At 39.7% G+C, this 23,856-nt stretch overlaps 1 protein-coding gene across 2 annotated transcripts in view; it reads right to left on the bottom strand.

The window, feature by feature from the left end:
* Nucleotides 1-23,856, bottom strand: part of ZSWIM7 (zinc finger SWIM-type containing 7) — a 310,444-nt gene that overhangs the window by 243,659 nt on the left and 42,929 nt on the right. For both annotated transcript variants that reach the window (XM_077480306.1, XM_077480307.1), the window contains one exon: nt 1,761-1,782. In XM_077480306.1, coding sequence (XP_077336432.1) covers nt 1,761-1,782 — 22 coding nt within the window. The remainder of the gene's footprint in view (nt 1-1,760; nt 1,783-23,856) is intronic.

Below are 23,856 nucleotides of genomic sequence, written 5' to 3'. Positions count from 1 at the left end.
TAGATTACAGAGCCATTACGTAGTGCATGTGTATTGTTTAAATTTGAAGAATGAAGATATCATTTAGATAGCATTCACACCTGAGCGTTCTGGCGTTTTTTAATATGTTTTTATGTACGATTTTGGCTTGTTTTTGTGCGTTTGTATGCAAAGTTTTTGGGCTTTGGCGTTTTTTTATTAGCCAGTAGAAAAAATGATTATCTGTTGCATCATTTGGTGCTAGGTATTTCAGTTTTTTTTTTTTAGCTTTTTCATTAGCTTTTATTTCTTCTTTTATTATTATTTATTTATTATAATTTGTTTTTTGTTAGGGTAAAGGTTAGTATTAGAAGTTGGGGATAGGGTTATTTATTATTATTTTATTTATTTTTTATCTTATTTTATTTATTATTATATAAATAAAAATAAACAAATAAATACATAAATAAATAAAAATCATAAATAAAAAAATGCAATAAATAAATACTAAATTAATACTAAGTAACGATAAATAATTAATTAACCCTTAACTTTAACCATTACCCCTTAAAAAAATGTAATAATAATAAATAACTAAACACCCTAACACAAAATAAATTATTATTATTAATAATGTTTTTTTTTTTTGTTTGAGTCTGGGTGTTTATTGTTATATTATTATTATTATTATTATTATTATTATTATTATTAATAATAATAATAATAATAATAATACATTTAATATTTTTTTTAAGGTTAGAGGTTAATTATTATTTATAAATGCATTATTACATATTATTCATTTATTTTACCTATTTATGATGATTTTTAGTTATTTATATTCATTTTAAATTTTTTATTATTATTATTATTATTATTAAAAATAAATAATAATACATTTAATATTTTTTTAAGGTTAGAGGTTATTTTTTATTAATGCATTATTACATATTATTCATTTATTTTACTTAATTATGATGATTTTTTGTTATTTATATTCATTTTACATTTATTTATTATTATTATTATTATTATTATTAATAATAATAATAATAATAATAATAATATTTTTTACATATTATTCATTTATTTTACCTATTTATTATTATTAATAATAATAATAATAATAATAAAAATAATACATTTAATATTTTTTAAGGTTAGAGGTTAATTATTATTTATTAATGCATTATTACATATTATTCATTTATTTTACTTATTTATGATGATTTCTAGTTAATTATATTAATTTTACATTTATTTATTCATATATTACCATTTTATTTTTAACTTTTTTTCATTTGAGCAGAAAACCGCGCAAAAACGTGCGAATGGCGCATTTCCATTCATTTCTATGGGAATACAAATGCACCAAAAACGCCCTAATCTGGCCGATTCAAGTGACAAAAAAAGCTCCAGAACTTGTTTGAGCTTCAGGTGTTTGGCTTTAGGTGACACGGAGTGGTGATGTGAACCATCTCCATAGAGAATCATTGATTTTTTTTTTTTTTTTCTCTTCCAGCATTTTTGAGCTTCAAGCAGATAATCGCTGAGGTGTGAATGGGGCCTTTAGTGTCACTTTAATCCCAGTCCAGCTTGTAAAACCAGCCTATAAATCCCAATATAGAAAACGTGAGGAACAAACAGCAAGTACAGACAACACACGCTATTCATGAGTAAGCATTTAAACCAAAAGAAAACAAAGATATTTAACTTGTCTGATGAGAAGACTTGGAAGCTCTGGAACTGCCTGAGGTCTCCAAGACAACAGTTTGTATAACAAATGCATTCAGAGTACTCACCCCAGTAGATGCTCATCGGAAACTGCAAATAAACAAAAACACTGCCATGTAAATCAATGTAATGTCATAGTCTAAGCATCAAATATCCAATTCAGTTCATCAGATCTGTAAATGGCAAGAGCGTTTTTCACTAAGGCGGTTTCATAAAGTAAGAAAAAAGTTTAAACTAAAAATGTAGTAAAAGTATAACAGTTTGTAAACCTAAAACCTGCCCTACAGCTGCGGCAAATATAACAATCACAGCCAAGGGAAATGTGTTCGCTTGCAGCGTGTTACTTCCATTAACCACTTAAGGACCGCCTCACGCTCATATACGTCAGCAGAACGGCACGGCTGGGCACAAGCACGTACATGTACCTTGCCCTTTAAGAGCCCAGCCATGTGCACTCGCGACCTGGTCCTGAGCTCCGTGACCGCAGGACCTGATGGCTGCCGGAGTCCCGCGATCGGGTCACAGAGCAGAAGAATGGGGAGAGGTAAGTGTAAACAAACCTCTCCCCCATGCTTCCTAGTGAGCTTGTCACTGATTGTCGTTCCTTATGACAGAGAACAGACAATCAGTGATGTCACACGCCAAGCCACGTCTCCTACAGTAAGAAACACACATTAGGTCACACTTAACCCCTGCACCGCCCCTTAATGTTAACCTCTTCACTGTCCGTGACATTTTTACAGTAATCAATGCATTTTTAATCGCACTGATCGCTGTATTAATGGTCACAAAAATGTGTCAAAATTGTCCGACGTGTCCGCCATAATGTCGCAGTCACATTATAAAACGCTGATCGCCGCTATTACTAGTAAAAAAAAAAAAATTATTAATAAAAATGCTATAAAACTATTCCCTATTTTGTAGACGCTATAACTTTTGCACAAACCAATCAATAAATGCTTATCGCGATTTTTTTTTTACCAAAAAAAGTAGAATACTTATTGGCCTAAACTGTGGAAAGAATTTTTTTTATATATATTTTTGGGGGGTATTATAGCAAAAAGTAAAAAATATTGCATTTTTTCAAAATTGTGGCTCTATTTTTGTTTATAGCATAAAAAATAAAAAAACGCAGAGGTGATCAAATACCACCAAAAGAAAGCTCTATTCTGCTCCCCTGTGTCGAAGAGTGGCGGCTGCAGAGGAGAGGAGGGAGCACCAACAACAGGGGGTAATGAGAGCCAGCAGGTGATTATGACTTTGAGAATTTAGAACTGTTGTTGTCTGAATCACATGACCGCAGTGGAGCCGATTATAAAAAAGAAATTTACACGGATCATTTTATACAGGCTATGCAGCATAGGTAAGAGGAGGGACAGCAAGCATTTTTAAGAATACTTGTCACTTGGCCTTTACTACCACTTTAGGTAAGCAAGTTAGTCAGAAGTATGCCAGATCTCTTTGGCTTTGCTCAATTACCTGCCCCACTCATCACCAGTTAATACAGACCCATTCAAATGCATTATCTACAAATGATCAAAGATATAAAAATATATCTTTTTTTGCCTTCCCTATAAATCCTTTCCTCGATGTACATTACAGAAAACAGTATCTTATGCAGGCCATACACGGGCGAATTTTGAACGAATTTTCTTTTCAAAATCAGAAAATTCGTTTTTTTTGTGATCCTATGATAACACCATTGATTTTCGAAATTCGGCCGACCAAGCCTTCAATTTCACCTCATGTTGCTACAGAACAGAATTTTATTGGCTGGGAATCTTCTTTTCTCTCCGTAAATTTTCTTTTATCTCCGTACATTTTCTTTTCTTATTACGTTTCTCGCACGATTCTCCCATCATTGATTAGAAAATCGTTAGTTTTTCTAAAAATTTCCAACATGTCCGGTTCCTCAAATTTTATTTCCGCACGAAAATCGGCTGTTGCTGCAGCCCACTAATGGTGCAAAATTCATACGAACATTCTTAGATACGATTTTCGAAAGAAAATTCTTTCGAAATTCGAACCGTGTATGGCCGGCATTAGTCTTAGATGATTGGTTTATGCACCTACCATAGGGTGATTGGATACTGCCAAAAAAATTTGAAAGGATAACCCCAGCATAACACTAACCCCCCAGCAAGCCTCAGTTTAGTAGCAAGCAATAAAAAAGTGCATCATAAAGAACATCAGAAAAGAGAGGAGGATCCTATGCCCTGTACTGTACTAAAAGAACATTTGTACAAGGGAAAAATCCTATTTTCTTAATTGAATAGCACAGGGCACAGGACCTTAGCCTTAGACGACTGGGAAATCCATAAGCAATGCAATGGAGGCATGTGTAACAAAGCAGCAAATGTTAACAGGCCCATTTAGCAGATGGGAAATTAGAGGGCTCGAAACTTAGAGAACATCCTAATGCCTAGTATACACAATGAGAAAAAGGGACAAAAAATACTGCTTTCGGAGCGATCGTCCAAAAATCTGATCGTTAGTACACAACTTTGCGAAATTGTCCAAAGGGACTAGCATGAAAATTTTTCTTGAACGCTAACAGAACAAACAAGTTTTGTTTAATCAGTATACGTCTGTCAAAACATTGAGTAACCAAGACCGCGCATGCTCGGAAACGAAAGAATACATTACAATACATTACATCATCGTGGGAAGTTGTATTCTGTCGTATGAGAATTTTCCTAACTCTAGTAACTTATTAATTTTCGATATGAGACTAGAATGCAAAAAAAAAAAACATCCTGTGTACTAGGCATAAAGTACCTTATAGCCTTCAAATCTGAAAAACAGAGGCCTGATATTGAAAAGCCGACAAAGCACTGAGAGATCCGGTCCTTCAGACTGTAGGCTCGGATGATTACCTGCCTAATCACATGGTAATGGTGAACTGAAAGGCAGAATGTCCCCTACAGGGACTCTCAAGAATGACACAGAGAGAATTCACTTGTCTAAAAGAGGCAACAGGTTAGCAAAGAAAATAACATATAAAACACAAAATCTTTGCTTCCCCCGGAGTAGAGAAAGAAGACATCTATACCCTTAAGGACACTAGCAAAAGAATGAGGATTGTTAGGAGTGGGAGGGGCTGTGCATTGTTTTCTAGTGTCCAATCGCCTAGCTGCATGTAACACAAAAGCCTACAACTAAGATCCTGTAAATAAAGAGAGACAAGCCAGGGTACTGTATGATAAAAAAAGGGGTAAAGGTGCGCTATGGACCCTAAATATAAAATAAAATTTAAATTAAAACAACTACACCAAAAAGTGAACAACCCAAAAAACCAAAATGAGACCCTAGTGGTAAGAAAACTCTGCCACTACCATATAAATTCATCCAGAAGGTGAAAAAACGTGAATAAATGCCAGAAGTGGTAGTAACGGCGCTCACATACTATTAATTATACCTGCTGCAGGCTCACCTGCTATTAATTACATATTGTTTTTACAAAGATCTGTGTAAATATGTGAAAAATTGGAAGTGTAACTAGAAAATGCCTACATGACAATGTCTCTCATAAAATAACAATGCAAAAATAAAATGTAAAGAAACCAATATTGTATGGAAAAAAGCACAATAAATATTCTACATATATAAATCGCTGGCCATATGCATAGGGAAAAATTGTGAAGGCCCTACTTCACATATAAATGTTATAATTCATTTATTGCGATTTTAAAGGTGCAAATATACATTAGTGCTAAACATTCATTGAAAAGTGCTTAAAGAAGTGCCATAATGGCAATAACTACTGTGAAAAAGTGCTATGTGCTACTTAAAGTGCCATAGTGTATATATTCAGTCCTTGCGTACTTATAAAGTCCCTAAATGGAAGAATGCGTTTTTTAGTTGCTATAAAAGTCCAACGGCAGAAAAGACAATACAGCTCCAGTAAAAAGTTCTTCTAAAACAAACAAAGGTGACAGTGTGCTTCAGTTTTCAGTGGATTCCTGGATTGCAACCGGTGCGATTTTCATGTATAAAGACAATAGTCCGCACTCACCAGCTCCCTCTCCCCTTAAGGGGTTAATGCGCCGCCACAGTGTAAGCCCCTGTGCCGCTGTGCAGAGCTGGTCCGGTTAATATCCAGTGATAATCCAAAGATTTCCAAAGCCAGTTCACAACAGATTCCAATCAGCAGATGAATTGCACCAAATGTACGGCTGCCCCAATCAACAAGAGAATGGGACACATTTGAATATATTCCAGTGACTCCGCACTACTTAGATCCTGCATTAGCTGATGGCGATAACCACATTCGCCCCCCTGTGCACCCAATCTGGTCATTACAACCTCAGCATCATGTTAGGAGACCACACGTAGGCATACCTCCCAACTTTTTGGGATCTCATTGCATTGTCACCCTAGGCTGCTCAATCTTTATCTAGCCTACCGAATTTCTCTTACTCTCTCCATCTCCAAAACATATGGGGAAGTGGTCTACTCAGGTTCTACTCTTATCCAGGGCTCTGTTACGGAGATTTCCCCTTACTTCTATTTAGCAGACAGGAAGTGAGGAGAAATCTGCAACAGGGAAACAGTTAATAAAATGTTGACAGGAGCCTTCCACTACCTAAAGGCCAACTTCAGGATAATACTAACCTATTCAAATACCAATTTTACCTATAGCAGAACTAAACTGAAAGAAATACTCACCATCTCATCCAACGTATGTACACGGGGCCCTGTTTTTCTGGCCCAGCTCAAGAATGCACAGTGAGCTGCGCATGTGCATGCAACAGAAGCCTGCAAGCGGGCAGGTAAGAGCTGACTGCTCACAGTTCTTTATTAGTCACCTTTAGTTCGGCTTTAACTGAAGATACGGTCACGTGATAACCCTTTTCTCTCCTTCTGTTTACTTTCTGGGGTCCTTCGTTGGGTGTCCACATCAATGCCTACTTGATGTGGTTATCCCCTATTGGTGGAGGCAACACTATCAGTGGCCAGGTCTTCTCTCATAGGCTCCAGAGGTAGGAGGACCAATGGGCGTGGTGAGGGGAGGGGACCAGTGCCCAAGAAGATAAACATCAGAAAAAGTGCCCTATCCTCAGGGCAGGATATTTAGCTTTGCTCATAAAAGGAAACTGTGACTTTGATCCATCACACTGTGAGATGGCTAATGCCGGCCATACATGGTTCGAATTTCAAAAGAATTTTCTTTCAAAAATCGTATCTAAGAATTTTCGGATGAATTTTGCACCATTAGTGGGCTGCAGCAACAGCCGATTTTCTTGCAGAAATAAAATTTGAGGAATCGGTTTTCTAATCATTGATGGAAGAATCGTGCGAGAAATGTAATAAGAAAAGAAAATTTACGGAGATAAAAGAAAATTTACAGAGAGAAAAGAAGATTCCCGGCCAAGAAAATTCTTTTCTGTAGCAACATGAGGTGAAATTGAAGGCTTGGTCTGTCGAATTTCGAAAATCAATGGTGGCATCATCGGATCACAAAAAAAAACAAATTTTCTGATTTTGAAAAGAAAATTCGTTCGAAATTCGACCATGTATGGCCTGCATTAGGAAGAGGTGTTTGGAATTAAGACTAAGGGTAATGTACAATGTAAATTGGATTTTTGCCTGGAGTTGGACTTTAACCTAAATAAAGCATCTTTGCTTCTGTCTGTGTTGCTGTTAAAGATATTTCCCTTCAATTCCTGCCCTGGGGACACATTTTTTTAACAGACAGGAAGTGAAGGAATCTTTGCAACAGCAATAAACCTTACATGAGTTAATGATCCTTCAGCATTCTATACAAAACTAAAAAAGAAGTTATGGGTATAGCTATACTGGGTATTAAACCCAAAACAAAAATGTAATATATTGCAGCTTACCAATCATTAGGTGTAATGGCTGTATTAGTTTTCTTTTTTAGGCTTCTTTGCTGCGGTTTTCACTTGCCGATCTGACCAGTAACACCTCCTACATTAGAATGCTTCCACTCTGGATGAAGGAGCACAGGGGCCCCTTTGGACAGCATCATTGTCAATTTTGGGGGAGGGGAGTGTTAATTTGGCCATAGATGGTGAGATTTTCTTTCCTGTAACCACGAGTTGCAGGAAAGAAAATTGCTCAATTCTCCCATCAACACTGACTGTGAAACCCTCTTGCGGAGCTATTGTGTTCTCCTGATGTTTGGGGGCGGGGGGGTCACACAGAACACACAGTGGTTATTGCTAGTGGTTTTTAGCTGCTGGCAATAATTGCATGAAAAACCCTACAGGCTGGTTGCACCCAAGTTGATCAATCAGTTTGGGTATAATCAGCCTGCCCATACATGTTTCGAATCTCCTCCGGCCCCTGCCAAACCGGCTGAGATTAGAACAGTCTATAGCCAGCTTTAGATGCAATAGCAGATTTACATACACTAACTAAAACCAAACGCCAGCAATACTTTATAAGTACAGCAACAGTTTTTTTTTTCCTTTTGTAAAAAAGGTTTTACATATAAAAATAAAAACAGATCGTTTTAAGCACCCCTGTCATTGTTAAATGGTTTGCTTTATCTATGTAACAGCTACATTTGCAGAAGAGCTTGTTGACTTACTGGCTGGATCATGTCAAAATAAAAGAAAGAAAGCATAAAAAAGAAAATGAGTGCAGCCATCACAGAATTGGTAATCTGCAATATAATAAATGTTTGCTTTTGGGTTTAATACCACTTTAACCATTTCCTGCCTGGAGGGCGAACATGGACATCCTCCCGTTTCAGTGGTTATACAGGCCTACACCTACAGGCATCAACCCAGTATTGCTCCTTTCACCCACTGATTCCAAGCAACAAAAGAACAATCATAGCCGCAATTCTGCCACTTGATTGTTCTTACAGGCGGCGGAAGGGGACGTCTCCCCTCCCACCACCCTCTGGTGCGTCTACCGGCTTGCCCGTGCGATCAGCAAGCCGGAGAAGGAATCCGCTGGCCCTGGAAGTTGACCATAGAGATGAACAGATGGTCCCCGGTCATCTCTATGACTCTCAGAGGCCCACGTGCGAAGTTATGATGTAACATCTGGCCTATCAGTTGTTTTTTTAGCTCAGGCTTTCCAGCCTGGAGGAGAGATGTGGGGTCTTATTGACCCCACATTTCTTCATAAAGAGGAGCTGTCATGCGCTATTCCTATTACAAGGGATGTTTACATTCCTTGTAATAGGAATAAAAGTGATCAACAAAATAATAATTTAAAAGGCAACGTGTCAAAATAAAAAAAATAAAAATAAATAAACAAAGTAAAAGAAAATGAAAGTGCCCCCATCCCAGCGAGCTCGCATGTAGATGCGAACGCATAGTACGTTGCACCCACATATGTAAACAGCGTTCAATCCATATGTGTGGTATCGCCGCAAATGTAAGAGTGAGAGCAACAATTCTATCCCAAGATCTCCTCTGTAACTCTAAACTGGTAACCTGTAAAAATTAAGCATTGTCTATAGAGATTTTTAAGTACCGAAGTTTGGCACCATTCCATGAGTGTGCGCTATTTTAAAGCATGACATGTTAAGTATCTATTTACTCTGTGTAATATCATCTTTCACATTTTACAAAAAAATTTGGCTAACATTTTTTTTTTTTTTATTCATTAAACTTTTTTCCAAAAAAAAAGCGCTTGAAAAAGTGCTGCGCAAATACCATGTTACTAAAAAAACGACTGCCATTTTATTCCCTATGGTCTCTGCTAAAAAAAATATATATATATATATATATATATATATATATATATATATATATATATATATATATATATATATATATATATATAATGTTTGGGGGTTCGGAGTAATTTTTTAGCAAAACAAATTATGATTTTCACATGTAGGAGCGGAGTGCCCGAATTGGCCTGGATGGCAAGTGGTTAAGATTTTACTGCGTTAGAGGCGGAGTACACTCAAAGTTTTAAGCACACTGGATTTCTGGCCAGAACAACGGCTATTTGCTTTGTACCTCTAATATAACAAAGCGCATTCTATGGTATATGCTGTATAACAGACCAAAAGGGAGCAAATAAGAGAAGTTCGTAGCTAGGGGTTATACACACTTTAATGCCTTGGGATCAATTACTAAATCTCTAGAGGGAAGGACTGAGAAGTTTCTCCCAGCACATTATGCTTAATAATATTAAATCGATTTTTATGTTGCGGAATAGATACAATTTATAGCATAATCCTTTCTGCAGATGAGTTTTACAGGGACTTGTAAACGAACAACTGAAATGTCCATTATGCCTCTTTATTTTCATACAAGCACCAAGAAACAACGCGCTGCCAGTACCGCCAATCCTGCCCTTTTGTTATATGAAATTGCTCAGCTATTAAGGAAAGCAGATTAGGGAGTCCGTATCGCTTTCATCTGTCTAGCTGGAGACTTTGACGCATTAATAAAAATACAAATTATATGCAAATAGCTATAAATATAATACAGAAAAGCGCTGGGTGTTGACACAGTGCTCCTTAATGGCATTTCCTACAACATGCAAACACACACATAATCCACGCGCCATCCGCCGGATAATAATCTATAGTGGGTCTCTATTGCAGCAGACTGTTCACACATTACTATTTGCATAACAGCCTGTCTAGAAGAAAAATAAAGATGAACATTGCTGGGCTTTCCTTCTAATTAGAAAGCAATGATTATCTATATGTCCTGACTCTATGCGCGGACACACATCTAGCAGCATGGATGTTAACGCTCTTTATTTCACTTTGTTTTTCATCAATCTCGCCCACACAATGTTAGCTTGTTGGACGAGACTAGCACAACAAGAGATCTTAAAAGGGCAGAACACTGTTGTGACTATTTTCTTTTTTTTTTTAACAACTTAAAGCAGTATTAAACCCAAAGTCAAAAATATACTATACTATATTTCAGTTTACCAATTCTTAGATCTGGTGGCTACATACATTTTTATTTTTTTTATTATTCTTTATTTTCACCTGGTGATTCTGCCATTAGGTCTGCTATTTTTCAACTTCCATTAACAGACCAAGCTGTCCAGAAAAAGTGTTAGGCCGCGTACACACGGGCGGACTGTTCGCCCAACTTTGTCCGCTGAACAGTGTTTGGGCGGACAGTCCGCTCGTGTGTGGGCTTTCAGCGGACAGTTTCAGCGGACAGTTTGACGAACAAGGTTTTTCGGAATTTCCGAAAAACTGTCCGCTGAAACCTTGTTTCAGCGAACAGTCCGCTCGTGTGTAGGCTTATTCGTCAAACTAAGTTCCGCGCATGCTCAGAAAGGATTTACACGCCGAAAGTTATAATGCAGTGTATAGGACGTCGTATTTTTCGTCCCGTCGTACGTGCCGTTCACGTCATCGCGCACGGTTTCAGCAAACTGTTCGTCCGTCGTGTGTGGCCATGTCCGTCCATGCTAATTTTGAGCGGACTGTTTGCTGAAACTGTTTGACGGACAAAGTTGGGCGAACAGTCCGCGCGTGTGTACGCGGCCTTAGAGGTTTGAGACAAACCATTGTCCCTGAGAGCTGCGTACGATGGTCAGCTTATGTAAAACCCTCATCTCAAAAGGAAAAAATAAAATAAAAAAGTCATAACTGCTTAAAGTGTCACTAAACCCACATCATTAACCACTTCAGGCCCGAAAAATGTTACCCCCTTCCTGACCAGAGCACTTTTTAAAATTTGGTACTGCTTCGCTTTAACTGACAATTGCACGTCGTGCAATGCTGTACCCAAACAACATGTGCGTCCTTTTTTTTCACACAAAGAGCTGTCTTTTGGTGGTATTTGATCACCTCTGCGGTTTTTATTTTTTGCGCAATAAACAAAAAAAGAGCGACAAATTTGAAAAAAATATATATTTTTGGCTTTTTACCATAATAAATATCGCCAAAAATTATATAAAAAAATGAATTTCTTCATCAATTTAGGGAAATATATATTCTTCTACATATTTTTGGTGAAACAAAAAATCGCAATAAGCGTATATTGATTGGTTTGCGCAAAAGTTATAGCATCTACAAAAAGAAAAAAGGGGAAAACTGCGCTATGGAATATTCAAGATCAACAGTAATCGGAAGCTGCAATTCTGATGTATACCAAAAATACACAAGTAAACATAGGAAAAAGAAAGTAAAACTCCGCTAACCTCAAAATCCCAACATGAACAGGATATATGTGTATACAAAACAAAAAATGAAAAACTTCAGATATTGTACTTATGAGATTACTTCAACAAATAATACATATATGTGTATGTGCATCTATGTGCAACACTAATTTTCTCAAGTGATACACAATTACATGTTATTAACCACTTTCAGACCGGACCATTTTGCTGGTCAATGACCAGAGGTCTTTTTACAATTTGGCACTGCGCTGCTTTAACTGGTAATTGCGCGGTCATGCAATGTTGTACCCAAACAAAATTTGCGTCCTTTTTTTCCCACAAATAGAGCTTTCTTTTAAAGGTATTTGACTGACTCTGCGATTTTTATTTTTTGCGATATAAACGTAAAAAGACCGCAAATTTTGAAAAAAAATTATATTTTCTACTTTTTGTTATTAGAAAAATCCAATAAACTCAATTTTAGTCATACATTTAGGCCAAAATGTATTCAGCCACATGTCTTTGGTAAAAAAAAGTCAATAACTGTATATTTATTGGTTTGCGCAAAAGTTGTCACATCTACAAACTAAGGTACGTTTTCTGGAATTTACGCAGCTTTTAGTTTATGACTGCCTATCTCATTTCTTGAGGTGCTAAAATGGCAGGGCAGTACAAACCCCCCCCCCCCAAATGACCCCATTTTGGAAAGTAGACCCCCTAAGGAAATTGATAAGAGGCATGTTGAGCCCATTGAATATTTTATTTTTTTGCCTCAAGCGATTGAATGATGACAAAAAAAAAAATTTTTTTTTTTTTTACACAAAGTTGTCACTAAATGATATATTGCTCACACATGCCATGGTTATATGTGGAATTGTACCCCAAAATACATTCTGCTGCTTCTCCTGAGTACGGGGATACCACATGTGGTCGACTTTTTGGAAGCCTAGCCGCGTACGGGGCCCCGAAAACCAAGCACCGCCTTCAGGATTTCTAAGGGCATACATTTGTAATTTCACTCCTCACTACCTATCACAGTTTTGAAGGCCATAAAATGCCAAGATGGCACAAAACACCCACAAATGACCCCATTTTAGAAAGTAGACACCCCAAGCTATTTGCTGAGAGGCATGTTGAGTCCATGGAATATTTTATATTTTGCCACAAGTTGCGGGAAAATTACAAACTTTTTTTTTTTTTTCACAAAGTTGTCACTAAATGATATATTGCTCATACATGCCATGGGCATATGTGAAATGACACCCCAAAATAAATTCTGCTACTTCTCCTGAGTACGGGGATACCACATGTGTGGGATTTTTTGGGAGCCTAGCTGCGTACGGGGCCCCGAAAACCAAGCACTGCCTTCAGGATTTCTAAGGGTGTAAATTTTTGATTTTACTCCTCACTACCTATCGCAGTTTTGAAGGCCATAAAATGCCAAGATGGCACAAACCCCCGCCCCCCCCAAATGACCCCATTTTGGAAAGTAGACACCCCTAAATTTAGGGGTACACTAGTGACTCACAGGTAAAAAAGCACCTAGGCTGTCAGCTACTGTATCAAAACGCTACAACTCTGCGAACGCTGCAGTTATGTGTTGTTTTGTAAGTGACAGTGATCGATCGATACTGCACTTGGGTGGGCTGGGCTGGGCTTGGCGGAGGGGCTAAACGCAGGTGCTAGCAGGTATCTGGGCTGATCCCGCTAACAATGGGTTTTGGGAAACCTAAACTGCTGGCGACGCTAATATAGATCTGATCAGATACTATATTACTAAGGGAGGTGTATGCTTTGTGCGTGGGTGTTAGCGGTACTGGCACTAACCTGACGCTGCCTGGGGCGACGCAGACCTTATCTGACCCTCAAACTTATATCACCCGCCGGGTGATCAGGGGGTTAAACCTTTATTAGGTAATAAATGGCGGGTGCCCTGAAACTATAAAAAAATAACTAACCAACCAGCGTCACCTGTAACAGTTATATGGTGATCACTGGTGAAAGGGTTAACTAGGGGGCAATCAGGGGGCTTTATGCGGTAGTATATGGGGGTCCCTGGCGCTATAAAAAGCTGCGGCGAACCTAAATACCTACCTGCCTAACTAGCGTCACCTGTGACACTAATACAGCGATCAGAAAAACGATCGCTTATTAGGCTGGGTTCACACTGGAGCGATGCAGGAACGCCACGAATCCGCGGCGGGTTCCCGCATCACACTGCCCTATGCGAACTGCTGGGAGTGTCAGTGAAATGTTAATGACACCCCCAGATCAGTTCGCATATCGCAGTGCGATCTGCAAACTCGGACAGGAATTGGATCCCATGGTGTGAACACCCATGCGATCCGATTCTGCTGCGGACCAAAAAAAGGGTCCCGTGCGAGTTTGCGGCGGGTGCGGCTGGTGCGATGCGAATTCAGCCATACTATCTGTATGGCTGAACTCGAATCGCACAGAGATCGGATGTGATTTGCACTGCAGTGCGGTGCGAATCACATCCGTTCTCATAAACCGCTGCAATGTGAACCCAGCCTTAGTGACACTGGCGACGGGGGGTGATCACGGGGTTAAACCTTTATTGGGGGGGTTAGGGGGGTACCCTAGAACTAAAGGGGGCTAACCCTAACTGCCCTAACAGTTATTACAGTCACAAATGACACCAATGCAAAAAAAAAAATGCAATTGGTGTCACTGTGACTGGGGGTGCAGGGGTGATTGGGGGGGTGATCGGGGGGTGAAGGGGGGGTGAGAGTGTGCCTGGCATGTTCTACTGTATTGTGTAGTGTTGGTGCAACTCACCGATCCTCTCTCCTCGGTGCCGGAACGAAAAATACCGACACGGAGGAGAGATTACATCACTTCCTCTGCCTGTGTTTACATTACAGGAGAGGAAGTGATGTCACGCTGCACTTCCATTCGTCAGGAGCGATCGCGAGGGGGTGGCCATGAACGAATGGCCGCCCCCTCATCCCGGATCGCTCCTGAACAGATTCCGACCGCCGCTGGCACCGGGGGGGGGGGCCCGAAAGGGCCCCCCACCCGCGGGAAGGCAGGGACGTACATGTACGCCCATATGCCTGCCCGTGCCATTCTGTCGACGTACATCGTCGTGCGGCGGTCGGCAACTGGTTATTGTGTCAAAAAAGAAGAAAAAAGAACCACTGTGTGATAATAAACAAATTAAAAAAATCACATAAAAACAAAAAATTACTCAAAACAAAATATGCACCAAAAATTATAAATGCATGATGTACAAAATAAAAAACAAATAAAATAATAATTTAAGCGGTGTCAGCACTAAATAACGTTCATATAGTTATACATCTTGTTATTAGTGTAAATTGTCCATATAGTTAATCAATCACCAGTGGGGAATCTTCATGTGAATGACTGGATTAAGACACACAATTTTTTTCTCTCCGGAAGTGCAATGTGCTCTTTCCCATCACCAAATATATAAATTGGCTCCTTACCAACTTGAGGCAACCCCCCGTTACAGAGGGTCACAACAGACAAAATGAGATTAAATGGGCATCCAGGTTATTGTTCCCCTTAGTCGATCCCAGATCCTCCACAAGATGGGGCTATAGCTGTCACTACCGTCACTCCATTTATCACTCCCAGCTCAGCGTAGTGTCATATAGGGAAAACATAGGCTCCAGATAGTGTAAAACCAACGACTTTTAATTCAAAATCAAAAATAAATGCACTTACATAAAGAGTTTAACAACAGGCTCGATAGGAAGCGTGCGCCGGCTGGACACACGCCAAAAAAACCAACCCGTCCTTCCTGGTGTATGACAAGCGAACACGACTGGGGTGACGTCACTAAATATCTAAATAGTGATTCTAGTGTAGGGATAAAACTATTCAGTCTCGGGTAGCTTAAGAAGACACGGTCACTCAATGAAGTTGGACGACAAATGGTTTAACCTTAAACTGTGTAAGGGGTTCTTTACTGTTAGACAGGTAAGGACATGGATCTTTCTTCCACAGGTAGTGGTGTCAGTGGGGAGTGTCAGTTTTTTAAAAAAATGTTAGATGGACATTTTAGCAGATGCAATATACATGTATATGGGAAATAGTAGTGACAAAAATAAATTACACATACACACGTCGAACTAGATGGACTAGTGTCTTTATTCAACCTTACCAACTATGTAACTATATAAACTACAATATATTACCTTTTCATTTTTGGTTTAAACTGCTTTAACTTGATGAAACAATACAAATATATGAATCCTATAATGCATCAGGAAAATGTGGAAATGGTTTGATGAGAAGACTATACAGCAAATGATTTTGAGTAACTAATTTCTTTTTGCAAGGAATGACTGTTTCACTCTTGTTGACCAAATGCCTCAAAATTTATTTGGTTGTAAAGCCTAAACATTTTTTACCTTATTGCATTCCTTGCATTAAGGTAAAAACTGTTTAGGTGTCACTATCCCCCCTCAAACCCCCCCCCCTTTTCCTTACCTGAGCCCTTATTCAAGCTCTTCTCTCCCCTCACTTCCGGGTCTCGCTGGCTTTGCTGGGGCACCGACAGCCATTGGCTCCCAGTGCTCTCAATCAATGCCAGTGACAAGGGAGCGGAGGCGAGTCTCGCTGTATGTGTCAATGGACACATCAGCGGGGTTTGGGTGTGAGCATGCACGAGTGCCCCCATGGGAAGCCGCTTCCCATGGGGGCACTGTACAGAGGGGAGGGGCCAGGAGCGCTGGTGGTGGACCCAAATAGAGGAGGTTTGCGGCTGCTCTGTGCAACAACTAGAACCAAATCACACAGTATAAACCAAATCAGAGCAAAACACAGATGCTCTTTCATTTAACAACTTACCTGCGTAACGACTGCTCAGACTTACGACCATCTCTCCCGATCCAAGAGATGCACTGTACATCATTGTATTGTACAGTACAGAAATGTTGTTGTTTATACTTTTGTGTTCTGTACTTATTCAAATTAAAACAGTGTTATTGAGTTGGAGTTTTGTGTTTAGACCTTTTTTTCAGAATACAGTACAGTACAGTAGTTAAAAATGCTTATAATATTGATTATTTGTGGCCTCGCGTTTTATGACCAATTAATTTAACAACTTGGTCGCTGGAATAGGACCTGGTCGTTAAGTGAGGAAATGTCTTACTGCAGGTAATAAAAGTGGTCAGCCTTCGCGCCGCTAAGTGGTAATAAGTGACTAAAGTGGAACAAAATCCAAAATCAGATATAATGAAACACAGATGCTGTGAAAAAGAGCCTGAGTGATATAAAGTGCAAATGCTAACTAAAAAATGCAGCAGGACAAAATAGTGAGCACAAACTATCAAATAATGAATATACAGGGGTTGGTCCTGCGCAAATCGTGCCACTCAAATAAAATACACAAATTCAAAATAACATAAATATGTGCATACATACAATGCCGTGAAAAAAAAAATATATATATATAGTCCAAAAAACAGCACGCATAAAAATATATTAAAAATATAAAAAAAATGGAAAAAAGGTTTAATGATAGAACAATAATAAAATGTCCGCTACTCAAGGCTCCCAGAACTCTCACCTTTAAACGAAGTGAATAAGCAAATCAAACAAACTCCAGGATTCTCTTATTTCATTCATAAATAATAAATAATAGCCATCAGGAAATCCAAAGGAGGGATGTAATGATACAATTCCGCCACTAGAGGGCCAGTCCCAGCTTACAGAATAGGTGAAATGGATCTTCACTTCTATTTCACAGTGTATGGCTCAAAATAAGAGAGAGGAGGGGGAGAGAGAGAAACAGGAGACTTCCATAGTGTAGTAGTTTAAAAAACGGCAGGTAAATTTATTAAAAAGCAGTAAAGACTCTCACATTTTAATTGCAAAAACAAGCACAATCAGGAAGAGGGTATAATGACAACTTCCTCCCGCCTTACTCTACTTCCGGTTCGTCCTCTGGCCAATCCCTACGCGTTACGTCATGTGACTTCTTCATGAAGAAGTCACATGACGTAACGCGTAGGGATTGGCCAGAGGACGAACCGGAAGTAGAGTAAGGCGGGAGGAAGTTGTCATTATACCCTCTTCCTGATTGTGCTTGTTTTTGCAATTAAAATGTGAGAGTCTTTACTGCTTTTTAATAAATTTACCTGCCGTTTTTTAAACTACTACACTATGGAAGTCTCCTGTTTCTCTCTCTCCCCCTCCTCTCTCTTATTTTGAGCCATACACTGTGAAATAGAAGTGAAGATCCATTTCACCTATTCTGTAAGCTGGGACTGGCCCTCTAGTGGCGGAATTGTATCATTACATCCCTCCTTTGGATTTCCTGATGGCTATTATTTATTATTTATGAATGAAATAAGAGAATCCTGGAGTTTGTTTGATTTGCTTATTCACTTCGTTTAAAGGTGAGAGTTCTGGGAGCCTTGAGTAGCGGACATTTTATTATTGTTCTATCATTAAACCTTTTTTCCATTTTTTATATATTTTTAATATATTTTTATGCGTGCTGTTTTTTGGACTATATTTTTTTTTTTTTTCACGGCATTGTATGTATGCACATATTTATATTATTTTGAATTTGTGTATTTTATTTGAGTGGCACGATTTGCGCAGGACCCACCCCTGTATACAGCAGGTAATACTCTTACTTTTTGTAAAAAAAATTCATATGAAGTGGAATTCAATGAAAAAAAACATTGCTGGGAGATAGAATGTTTTAATAGAATAGATTTTTCTCTCAAAAAACTTCTTCCCCTTTCTCCCAGCAAATTATTTTCTCCTGTACACTTTGTTTCATACACTGTGCTACTTGCACAAGACGTAACATCAGCAATGGCCAACCAATGGAACAGAGGGAAGTTTCCAGACCCAGTTAAGCGACAGAGAAGATGGATCACGTAGCAACAGAGAATGCTAACCTGTTAGTGCTGGAGCTGTTCGGCCTAGGAGGTAAGTCTGTTATAAGATGCAGTATGCTGTACATTATGGCAAGAACCCTCCTGCAGCCCACTTAGTTTTACTTTAACAAGCTGTAAATAGGCTCCATGTTCCATTGCTATTCCTATGCCACTCACTGGATTGCAGAAAATGTAGCTCATGCACTACTTTTCAAAAACACACTGTACCAAATCGAATGATACTGTCATGAGATTTGGTGCAGGCAAACGCACTGCAATATATTGACATCTGCAGCAGATCGGACACCCAGTGCGTTTTAAATGTGGTTCAGGAAATGCTCACGGAATGCGGGTTTCCCACACATTCTTGTGTGAATGAACCCTAAATGGAGAGAATCGCTCTTGGTCTACAATCACTTCTACTAACCACTACAATCACATCTACTGTGAATTTGGAAGAAGAATTACTTCACAGTGTCTGAGAGGCCAGGGTTGTCCCATTTGGGGTACACATGGACGTATTATAATCATAAAATATGACTACAGTAAAAAAAAAAACACTTGGTAAAAAAAAAATTTGGGTAAGGCTGCATTCACACCTGAGCATTTCGTTTTCAGGCAGAAAGTCATGTGCTTTTACTGCGATTTTTTACGTAATTTTGTACAGGTCAAAAGGTCACCAATGTAAAAAGCAGAACAACGTCTGTAATCTGCCCAAAAGGAAGCTCATGTACATTTTTGAGCTTCAGGTGTTTAGTTTCAGGTGACAAAATGCTCAGATGTGAACAGGTGCCATTGCAATGAATGGGATTTTGCTTGTTGAGGTTTTTTTCAGGCATTTTTTAGGGCGTTTAATGAGCGTTTTATGAGCTGAACATGCTCCGGTGTGAATGCAGCCTAATATGCTGATGCAATGAGACATCTGCTTTTACATGAGTAAAGAGATGTGTACAATCATACACTTTTATGACAGGCTGTATGCCGCACCTTAGTTTCTTTATGTTAGGCATATTTTATATTTTATCTGTGTGCATGGAAGTGTTTGTAAACCCTGACATATACCCAGTGAAGTGACTAGCCTCAGGTGATACACAGAAATTAAAGAAATCCGCATACATAACCTCTTTTCTCTTCTCTACATCTGTTCAAAGTGCTGAATTTGAAAGCTTGTCTGAGAGTTTAGGAAAAAAAGGGGGAGGAGAAATGAAGTTACACTCTGCAGAGCTCAGTGGGGAGACCTCTGAGAGCTTATTGGAGGGAAGGGACACACCTACCTCCACACAACATACAAGAACAGAGCTGTGGTTCTCAATCAGCTGGAGGTCCCTCACCTGTAACCTTTATTCTTGGCGTCAGGAAAACTTGTCAGAAGTGATTTATGCTAATAGAAGAGGAACGAAGCAGCAGACAGAAATGATACTTAGTACACACTATACAGGGATATACTTTGTTCATATGTCCTGTTTGAGGTTTACAACGACTTTAACGTGACCCCTAGAAAAGGTTAGAAGAGGGAAGGAGGTAGTATCAAGCTCAACTTTTTAAAGAAAAGAAAAGAGTTGCATATAAATTCAGCTACCCATGTCTCTGGATTAGAAAGAGGTAGACTTCAGGAAATGCTTCCTAGAAAACATATGAAAAGAATTTCTCAAATGGGAGAAAAGACGTTAGGGTGAAAGTAACCATGGCTTGACAAGTCTCTAAGTGAAATCCAGAGCTACAGGGCTTTGAAGTGCATCGCCTTGGGTGAACAAGTGCACAAACCATTGGCTAGCTGTCTTAACCTATTGCAAGAAAAGCACCAAGAAAGCAACTTTAATGCAGTACTTATTACAATTTGGGAGAACCAAGACAATGCTTCCTGGTAAATGTAAGCCCAAAGACCTTCCCAAAAAAACTGTCCTTTGGCTGGCAGCCTATTTAAAAGTGACTGTCCGACGGTGCTTATATAAGCCAAGCACAACAGGCAGCTGGCAGGCTTTGGACAACACTTTTTGGTCGCTATAATGTAAGTTCCACGTAAACAGTTCTGAAGTAAAATAACAGTATGGCTTGCCTACTTCTCTGTAAATGTTTATGTTCAGATCCCATTGAATTAATCTGTATGCTGTATTTCCATAGACTAGTTTCCATGTCTAGTACACAAACGCTGAAAATGGATTTCCTTGCCCCAAGAACACAATTCCTTTGAAGATGAGGCCTGTGAAGGATTACCATGTTCAGATGAGATTTCCTCTTGAGCTCCAGGGATGCTCTGGTGGACAATGAGGCTCTCAGGTAACTTTCCTGCCATTATTAATGCATGCTGTTTCACATTGTGCTAGACATAATACTACATTCACTGTGAACAGTGAAAGGCAGAAGGCCAGGAGGAGACCACCGGGGTGTACGGTGAGTGGAAACAGAACATTTGTCTTAAACCTTAAAAATAGCTCTAGCAGGGTCCACATGTTGAGAAATAAGGTAGTGTAATTTTCATCATCATCATATTGTATGTCTGAGAACAAAGGAAGCAGGGAAAAGCACTATGACATCAGCCATGGAGGAGATAGACAAAACCTCTTAATCCTTTCTACTCAGATTTGTGATAATGTGCATGAAAGACGCCCAATCACAACGCATGGCTGTGAGATGATGAGATACTTCACTTTGAATTAGCAATATGAGACGTTAAATATATGTGTTGGCAAGAGTGATGATATCAATTTTCTGTGAGGACAGAGGAGAATTGTTATTCGCAGCGCTCTTCAAAGCAACGTCGACAGAAAATTATTTTAACGCAACAATTTTACAACGCTTCCTTGAATGACAAAATTATATATTACTTTGCAAAAGCATTTTAAAGTAACCCTGTTTTTTTCACCATGAAAGGCAAAGCAACAGATTAAATGTTGGCTAATGTAGTCCTTTTACTTGCTTTCCCTGTACTCCCTCACTGCTCCGCTCACTTGTAGGAATGAGAAGAAGAATGCACGTTTAAATTCTTGTAGGCACAAGGGACTCTGGTCAGAACTTAAAGTGGAGGTCCGCCCACCCCTGCAAAAATGAAAAGCCAGCAGCTACACATACTGCAGTTACTGACTTTTTAGAATTGCACACTTACCTGTCCTGGAGTCCATCAGCTGTCGAGTGCTGCCGAAGCCATTGCCGGTGAGACAACTCGGTAGTGAACCATTGCGGCTTCACACCGGGTCCCTACTGGCTACTGGTCTGGCTGCGGGGGAAGGAAGAGGGAGCTGAGCTGCTGACGTAATGCGCCATGGCCCAGTCTCCCGGAAGTGGGGACAGAATACCTGTCAAAGACAAGTATCCGCTCCCCCCGAAAGGTGCCAAATGTGGCATCGAAGGGGGGGGGAGACAAATGAGTATAAATGCCACTTTTGGGTGGAACTACACTTTAAAAAGGAGAAATGCAACCCTAAAGACCATCTCTGGACAAAAATTAAAAACCTTTTCCAACCCTCACCCATTTACACCTTTTTTTTTTATAACCTATAGGTATGTGGAGCAGGTCGGGGAGCCTGGGGAGTGGTGAAAAGCCATCAGCCCTCTAAGGCATCTTTCGCACGGGCCGGATCTATTTTTTCAGCATGGGATCTATCTGCTGAACCCCTGCTGAGCTGAGTGGAGCAGGTGGACAACAGGTTTATGTCTGCTTTGCTTATGCAGAAAAGACCTGGACACAGCCCGCTCTACTCTGTGGGCAGTTACATGTAAAAGAAACTGCTGTCCGTTTATACCCGACTGATCCGATCTGATCTAATTCATGCAGATGGAAGGGAATGGATCCCCTTCAGTTTGTTTATGCTGGATCAGATTGGAGGTAAGCAGGTATAAATGGATAAAAGTCTGTTTATATCCACCACTCCACAGAGGAGAATGGAGGCTCCGATTTGGTCTGCCTCAAATACGGACCGGTAGAGCTGATCGGACAATTCATGTGAAAGGTGCCTAAACCAGCCTCTCTCAATCTTAGCTTCATGGAACCCTCGAGTTCCTGCAGAGATTGCTAGGGGTTCCTTGAGAAATTAACAATGTCTGCTTCTCAGATAAGTAACCACTGATAACAATGATCTTTTTGGCAATCTGTATGGCCCCTTTCACATTTGTGTGACTTGCCCTGCGACTTGGGACTGCAATGACGCATGACAAGTCGTACCCCATGATTTTCAATGAGTACCATTCATATCCTTGTAACTTTAAGCCGTAGCGACTTCAAAGTAGCCCCTGCACCATCTTTAATATACTGCTTGAGGTCCATAGGCCTCAAGATTACACAGGCATTGCTTCAAGTCGCATCAAAGTCGTGCGACTTTAAGGGTTGTACAAGGAGTGAGAGGGGCCTTCTTATTTCTTATTCACCATTAATGAAAGCAGCATTTTTCTGTCTGAAAACCAGTGTAAACGTGATCCTCCCCAACCAGTGCTGAGACAAGGTCATCAGGGCAAAAGGTACAAAATGCCCCCCCCCCCCCCCCCCACACACACAAATGTATTAGCATTATGTGTCAGCAAAAATTCCCTCTCTCCCCCTATAAAAAAATGTGATAACTAATCTAAACGCTTACCCCCTAAGCATAAATTCCCCTTGGAAGCCAAAATTCTCCCTAAACAAAAATTCCCTCTTCTCCCAGTACAAACATTTCCCCCCACCGGCTGAAATCCCTCAAATTCCAGCTCAAATCCTCTCCCTCCCAAAAACCCCCTCCTTGTACGCATCCTCTATCCCCTAAAATTTTCCCTTTGAGCATAAATCACCCCCCCCCCCCACCCAAATCACCTTTCTCAGCACAAATTGGCCTAATCCCACTCTTCCAGCACAAATCATGTCCTCCAAAACCTTCGTAGTACAAATCCCCCTCTCCTAGCACATCTCCCCAAAATCCCCCCCCCCCCCAGTACAAATCCTCTCTCCTTCAATCCCCCCCCCCTTGCACAAGTGTTTGGTAATATGAATGAAGACAACCCAGGTGAGACAAGGAAACCTAATGGAAACTGTACATAGATGCCCGCCTCCATATGTAACAATGAATGAAGAAATGGCTGCACACCGCGACTAGTTCCAAAATCCTTTATTGGAATTCCCAATGTGACACAACAGGACACTGACAGGCTGCACAGTTGATGTGTTTCCCACACTGAAAATGTGCTTAAACGATAACCATGAATGGTTATGATTAAGCACATTTTCAGATGTCCTTCCTCC

Source organism: Lithobates pipiens, unplaced genomic scaffold, assembly GCF_037356315.1.
Source record: "Lithobates pipiens isolate NorthernLeopardFrog02 unplaced genomic scaffold, aLitPip1_a1.2 Scaffold_16, whole genome shotgun sequence".
NCBI classification, from domain to species: Eukaryota; Metazoa; Chordata; class Amphibia; order Anura; family Ranidae; genus Lithobates; species Lithobates pipiens.
This window is presented reverse-complemented; position numbering and strand designations above follow the sequence as displayed.